Source organism: Hyposmocoma kahamanoa, unplaced genomic scaffold (genome assembly GCF_003589595.1).
Source record: "Hyposmocoma kahamanoa isolate Upper Pololo Valley unplaced genomic scaffold, ASM358959v1 76, whole genome shotgun sequence".
Taxonomy (NCBI): Eukaryota; Metazoa; Arthropoda; class Insecta; order Lepidoptera; family Cosmopterigidae; genus Hyposmocoma; species Hyposmocoma kahamanoa.
This window is the reverse complement of record NW_020653900.1, coordinates 15,005,446-15,013,257: the sequence shown is the minus strand read 5'-3', so window position 1 is coordinate 15,013,257 and position 7,812 is coordinate 15,005,446. Positions and strand designations below refer to the sequence as shown.

The window sequence follows — 7,812 nt, the reverse complement described above, 5'->3', positions numbered from 1 at the left end:
GATTCTTTTTTTGCTGGAAAGGGAGTACCACAGTTGTGTCTCATTCAAATTTGAAGAAAATATTCGTTAACCAATTTCGATAAAACTTGGCACATAGATGTATTTCCACAAACTTTTGATGTTGGTATTTTATAAAATAGTTATAATTATTATTACATAAACTTCAGATCTTCGGCAATGAATACCATTGCTTGTAAGTTGAAGTATACCAATCCCTTATTTCTATTATTATTTACAAATCATTGTTATTCATTGGCGAAGATCAAAGGTGAGGAAAAGAGCGTGGCATGATGAGTACCGCTTTTTATAACACCGATGACGTCATCGGTGATAGGTCGATGCGCTCCCTCTAACGCAGCATCGGTGTGAAAAAGTCGTTTCCTTTGTGTAGCTATGCTAATGCGATGGGCAAGGTGGTCAACCTTTGGGACATTTATTTTTTGAATATCATTAAAAAAGCGACACGGACCTTTTAAATCGGAAGGGTGGGTATAAAAGTCCTAGAATTTGTTTATTCATTTATTAGGTTTACCAACGTCTGTGTACAATATTACTTATTAGAACTTATCATACCTTTATCTTTGCAAACATTCCAATTGCTTTCAACTGGTTAAGTGTTGTATTTAACCTTAGGCCACTCAGAGGCGGTACAGCGGGAAAAACGGTCCGGGGGCGGACTTTTTTTTTGACGGTGGAAATCTTTATGGTTATGTGGGGACTCTCCCTCCAGACTGGAGGGCCTTTTTTTTTTTACCCCACTAAAACCCCCCGGGTTTTCCTCTCACCGGTTGAGTCGGCGCCGTGGGATCGGTCAACATTCACCACGACGCCGCCCGGATCCGGGGGCGGACCTGCGAGAAGCGAATGCGTGCCGGGGCGTGGCACACAGCAGTCCCAAGCGAAGTTCGTGGCGTAATAGCGGAGCGAAGGAGGCCAATGTGACACCAGAAACAGCCACGTTTCATTTTCAACACAGATTTTAAAGAATAACCCATATCGCTGTCTGATGATGCTCACGAAAATATTCTGCTTTTATTGGCGTTATGGAAGTAACAAAATAAGTTGGTCGAATTCACATTGGAACTTAAAACACATTCGAGAGTTGTAAAAATTGTATTTTGTATTTCAAAGCCCGCTATAGTCCCGCTAAAGCCCCGCTCCCGGACCGCGCCCGCTGCTACCGCTCGCGACGAAGAACTTCTTTTTTTATTGGCGTTACGAAAACAAAGCAATAGAAATTGGGTGCACGATATCAATACGCGAGAAGAGAATTGTTTGGAGACTACCACCACTTATGCAAGGAATTGAGATCTTACGAGGACCGGTTTTTTACTTAATATTCCTTAGAAAATTTTCCCATATCATCTCTTTTTTCAAACTGTTTTTAAGGTCTCATGAAGTGTATCATATAGACGTGGATACGGTTGCATTCATACATATAAGTTTTTCCATCGAACTCATGTCCAAACATAATCAAAACATACTCAACAGTTGTAAAAGATACAACGTCCAAGCCCACTAAAGTCCCGCTGAAACATCTATGTTTTGTCAATAATCTCAGTACAGAGTACTAAAATAACTGACCTCAAAAGTACGTGGAATTACGTCTATTTGCTAAGTTTTATTGAAATATTCCCTAGTTCGCCACTATACAGGACTTGACACTGGAGATAATAAAAATCGGTTCTCACTACTCAAAGTATATTGAGAGAAAAACGCCTTGAATGGGAGAAATAGCAAAAACAACCATTAAAGTAATTGCTCCTAAATTAAAATTAGGCGCTATTTATAAAAATGAATCGTCATGAGTGAACAGCCACCCTTCGAGGTGGATGATTTTCTTCAAAATGAAATGGGACCACTATGGAAGTATCCCCTTTCCAACAAAAAAAGAATCATGAAAATCGGTTCACAAATACCGGAGTTATCGCGAAACATACATACAAAAAAAAGAATATACAGTCGAATTGAGAACCTCCTCTTTTTTTCAAGTCGGTTAAAAAGTATCTTAAATTCTATTAAATTTTTCCATCTAGTAAAGGAACCAACAAAAAAACCGTTAAAAATCTTTTTTTTTATATCAAGTGACGGGACTAACAAGCATGCGGCTGGGTGACATACCTGTGCACAACAGTTTCAGTGCCATTGAGAGGCACTGAGATACAAGTTGAAAAGTCCCATGTGCCTGTAATTTCACCAGCACCCTTATCCCTCAAAACTGGAACGCGGTAACACTCATTTTACTGCATGGCGGCAGAAATAGGTAAGGTGACAATACTTCTATGGAACAACTCTTTCGTAAGGAACTTCAATACTAAGTATCACAAAAAAATGTTAAGTTCATGGAAAAAGTATTCAGTTGTAAAATATTGTTCGCGAAAATGCGCTGAAATGTGAAAAAGGAAACATAAGAAAGAAAGTTGCGCTTCGGTGGAGGTTCGACATTTCGTCTAGTCATCGTTTTAAATTACTGCACTACAATAATTACCCAACGACCCAAATTTGTGTAGGAAAGAAACAACCTTTTCAGGAACATTCGTTCTGTTGCAGAACAAAATTTCGTTTCTTATATTTTCTCGCTCTATGTATGGAAAGGAGATTACCTTTTCGCGAGCATGAAACATTGGAGTGTAGCGGCCAAAAATCACAATTAGCTTCACATGGATGCGCAAATGTTTGCTTGAATCAAATACGGTATCGTAATAATTGGAGTCTGCTCAAGATTCTATCAAAAGAGATTTTTTTTATGTTACCAGGTAACGGGACGCACAAGCCGTGTACCTTGTGTTAAGCGACAAACTTTACAATTGCAATTCCACTCAGAGTTTTAAGTCACAAAGATCTGAGGGGCACTGCCACAGCGCTCGTCACCCTGAGACATAAGTAGACAAGTCTCATATGCCTGTAATTTCACCAGCACCTTTACCCTTCAAAACCGGAACGCAGTAATGTGAGCTTTACTGCTTGGCGGCAAAATAGGTACCTCTTTTACAAGTAGCTTTAGTGTTACTTCGGGAAAATCTAGTATCAATTTACATACTGTTTATATCTTGCCGCGGATATTGGTTACATCGTTTGAATGCACCAGCGCCAACCCAATTAAGAGTCGAACTGGTCACCATGACCGAAAGAAACGAGATAGAGATAATCAATCAAATGTTAAAATTAAAAAAAACCAGTTTATTAAATATTTTTATTGACAAGCCTAAAACAATGAGCCATCGCTCCGCAAACCAATCGGTTTCAAATAAAAAGTTAAATTTTGACATTGTTTTTTAGCTTCTTAAACTTCAGTAGCTGACTTTTTGCCTTTGCAAAAAAATAGTACTTTTTTCATTACACATCATCATCATTATTTATAACATTTGACGACTTGCACTATGAGCACTGGATGCGAAGGTCTCAGGTTTGATTTTTGGTAGGACCAATTAGGAAACGGACTTTTCTAGAGTAGGAAATTAATTTACTTCCATTTTTACAAACATGGACTACCGCAAAGTAACGACTTAGGTCTTTACATTATTTAGAAGTGTTGTTAAGAAGTATGAACACAATACCACATCCAAAAACGAACAGAGCAATTAGTAGCTCTTGGGCAAACGTTATTTCAGCGTAGGGGAATACATTGTCGCGCTTCACAGGCGAGTGCGAACGACTTCTTACACCATGTTTACACCTCTTACGTAAAGCAAATTACCATTTCTACCTGAATTTTTGGTTGCTTCTATTATACACAGACTTTTTTTGTATTTGGAAAATGTCGCCGAGAATAATGTAGTACTTACATTACCGAGAGATGTATGTAGATAATTCAAACGTAAATAGAGATGTTATTATATTTTCTGTGAAAATATTTCTTTTCGAAATTAAACATGTTATTTTCCTTTTTTTTTCAAACAAACCATCGTACCAAGCTCTTTAAAGGTCCTCCTAATATCTAGATTCGTATTGAAAGACCTTATGAAATGGAAATTATAGACATAGGTTCGTGTGAGTGACGTCACGGACGCCATACTGCTAGTACTGCCATTAAGCTACTCTCTGTTTTAAATTATTTTAAAATAGTTTATCTGGGTATTAAGTCCGTATTTTAAATAAAAGCAATAAGTTCGAGTGTACTTACGTATATTTTAGAAAAATCACAGGCAAGTGGTAATCCAGTCACGATAAAACTATAACACACACTGAATTTTAAATTAAAGTCACTCGTAACGGTCACCCACATTAATAATTCACAAAAAACGAATAAGTGCAAGGATTGTGGCAAATTTCTGTCGAAGACTAACGTCGTGGGCTGCGTGCAGTGCCAAGCCAGGTACCACAACATCTGTGCGAGAATTCCAACGGGAACCAATGCCTCTCCTGCCTGGCGCTGTCCGGACTGCCGATGCTCCTTGCCCACTGATAACAGGGACGAGACCCCCGTGCGCGGCATGGGCTCTCAGCTACCGGCCAAACAACACTCGCCCGCCGCCGACGATTCCATCGTCGAAATCATCAGCCGCGATGGCGCCGCACGCGATTCAGAGCAGTTGTCTGTCGAGGTCGCAATCCGGTTGTTTCGAGAGGAGTTGCAGGAGATCCGGAGAGAGATCCGTGAGTTCCGGGGCGAGTTTCTCGAACTTCGGGCCTCATTGCCGCCGATAACCGCGAGGATGGACGACATCGACCGCCGGCTGGACAACGTCGAGGAAAGAATGGCTACCAATGTCAACGACAGTGCCGTAAAGGTGTTGGAGGAAGCGGTGGCCAATCTTCAGCTCGAGTTGCACAACAGAGATCAAGAGCGTCTCGACAACGATGTGCTGATTACGAACGTCGTTGAGGGAGCCGGTGAAAGTGTGTTGCACATCGTCGCGACGATCGGTACCAAGCTCGGTGTGAAGCTGGACGAGCGGGACATCGTCTGCGCTGAGCGTCTGGGTGTGCGGCGTGAGGGCGGTCGGCCAAGACCCATAGTAGTGCGTCTGGCTCGGCGAGTGACCCGTAGCGAGTTGTTGCGGGCGGCGCGCGTGCGCCGGGGGGCCACCACGGCCGACTGTGGGCTTCCGGGCGAAGCACGCCCGTTCTACGTCAATGAGCGGCTCACGCGCCGAAACCAGGAGCTCTTCCAAAAAGTCCGAGACCGATGCCGGCTTGCCTCGTGGAGGTTCGTATGGACCCGGGACGGGCGTATCTTTGTTCGACGTGCTGAGGGCGAACACTCGCACCGCGTACGCCGGGAGACCGACATACAAAATATTTTTCGCGAACAGGTTGTTGGTGTTCAGAATGCGCAATAAAATCTTTTGTGTTGCCGTTAGGTATTGTCCATGTTCTGGTATATTGTATGTTTTCATGTTTTTTTACAATTGTAGGTACTTTGTGTGGTACATGGGTGCGTTGGCAAATGATGAGGTCTGTAACAAAACACAATCACACATTAACATGCTATTTTTATTATTATTTACTTTTAATTTTATTGTATTCAGCCACGCGGTGGTAAAATATCACACACCTTTATTTATCATAGTTATTTATGTATTTTACTTACACAATGGATGCTGCCCTTTTCAGTGTTACAATTATTTTCCTTATAGCACTTTAAAATGACGCCTTCCAGGATGTTTTCAGTTGGACTATGGAATGCTGGTTCTTTGGGAACTGGACATGATGAATTCACAGCCTCCATGTGTAACTTTGATGCAGATATCGTCGCAATAAACGAGACTTGGTTGCGGGAGGGTGAAACGGGTCGTGCTCCGGCGGTGCCAGGCTACCGACTGAGGCACGTGACGCGGCCACTTGAGCTGCGCTCGCGCGGAGGCGGCGTAGGATTTTACATTCGTCGAGGTATTGCTGCGAGAACCATGCCTCACCCTCCCTCACTCCGTGTTGAACAAATGTGGCTTTCGTCTGTTGTGTGCGGGGCCAGGATAATTATTGGCACAGCCTACCGTCCGCCGTGGTTGGATGCCGACTTGTTTTTCGACTCACTGACTGACACAGTCTCGTCTTTTGGAAACTATGATCGATTAATAATCTTAGGTGATTTTAACATTGACTTTATGAATACGACTGACAGGTATCATAAATGTTTAACCGAATTTTTGAATTTATTTTCACTACAACAAATAGTTAAGGAGCCGACACACTATACTGACCATAGTCAGACCACGATCGACCTAGTATGCAGTAATACAAAAATACATAGCGTACACGTAAACTACATACCTGATCTTGGACGACACGCATTTATTTCTGTTCAACTTGACATTAGGAAAATCAAGCCCTCACCTCGTGTTTTGACTTTTAGACCTCTGACTAGTATCGATATCCCACTATTTGAGAATGACTTGGCATCTATCGACTGGGACTCTATTAGGTACTTAGACAATGTGGATGACATGATTCGACTATTTACTGACTACTTGACGCAGCTATTTGACAAACATGCCCCACTCAAGACCATGGTGGTCAAAGAGGCGCCGAAACCATGGCTCACTGACACGGTGAGGCTAATGATGCGACTACGTGATAGAGCGCATGCACGGTATGTGAATACCGGACTTGATGCTCATAAAAAATATTATAAACAGCTTAAACATGTAGTCATTGAAGCCTTGTTCTGTGAGAAACGCACCTACTTTGATCATTTCATCAATAACAACTTGGGTACCAACTCGAAAACTTTATGGAAAAATTTGAAACGTGTTCTTGTACCTGACAGATACGACTTTGACTTGCCCGCCCACTTATCTAACCCTGATGCTATAAATGACCATTTTTTAAATGTTCCTGGTAGCAATGACGTGCCAATATCAGACCTGACATATTACGAAAACAATCGACATGGACCTGACACCTTTTGCACTGCGACAACTACAACGACTGAAGTGATGAGTATATTGACTCAAATAAAAACCAAAGCAAAAGGTATTGACCAAATGACCATTGACATGTTACTATTGACTCTTCCGACAACGCTTGAGATATTAACGGTCATGGTTAATAAGAGCATCGAGACCATCACTTTTCCGACTGACTGGAAAACAGCTAAGGTAGTCCCTCTGCCAAAGAAGCATAATCCTTCCACTTTGTCCGAGCTCCGTCCTATCAGCATTCTTCCGTGCATGTCCAAGATAATAGAAAGGGTTGTGTGTAAACAGCTTTCGAAATACCTGGAGAGGACCAATATCCTTCCAACATTCCAGTCTGGTTTTCGAAAGGGTAGAGGCACAGCAACAGCTCTGCTGGACGTGGTCGACAATATTTTGGCAGCACAGGATGTTGGGAAAAGCACGTTTCTGGTGTTACTGGACTTCTCCAGAGCTTTCGAAAGTTTGAGCATACCACTTCTATTGTCCAAGATGTCGTATTATGGATTTGACACTAAAACTATCGAATGGTTTCATAGCTATCTTTCGGGTCGGGCTCAAATAGTTGAACTGCATACGGTTAACGGTACCACTGAGTATTCCTCTCTCCGCCCTGTAACTAGAGGTGTGCCTCAGGGTTCCATTTTAGGGCCGTTACTATTTATATTATACAGTGCCGATATCGTTACTAGTATAAGAAACTGTAGCTACCACCTGTATGCGGACGATTTGCAACTATACATATCGGGTAAGCCATCTGATACTATTGCTTCAGTCAATGACATCAATGCTGATCTAGATCGTATAGCGGCGTGGTCTGATAGGAACTGTCTAGTACTGAATCCGAGTAAGTCTAAGTACATGGTGCTTGGAACAAAGGGTCAAATCCATAATACACTGGAAGCCCTTGCTTCCAGAAATATTGCGGTTATGGGTGAACCAATGGAACGGGTCG

General features: G+C 42.2%; 1 protein-coding gene across 1 annotated transcript; it reads right to left on the bottom strand.

The window, feature by feature from the left end:
- Positions 1-4,228: 4,228 nt before the first annotated feature.
- LOC113232515 lies at positions 4,229-5,992 on the bottom strand. Its single transcript, XM_026467267.1, has 2 exons — positions 5,534-5,992; positions 4,229-5,399 (listed from the first exon to the last, which is right to left on the bottom strand). The coding sequence occupies exon 2, from the start codon at positions 5,337-5,339 to the stop codon at positions 4,632-4,634; it is 708 nt and encodes a 235-aa protein (XP_026323052.1). The 5' UTR covers positions 5,340-5,399; positions 5,534-5,992; the 3' UTR covers positions 4,229-4,631.
- Positions 5,993-7,812: the final 1,820 nt, after the last annotated feature.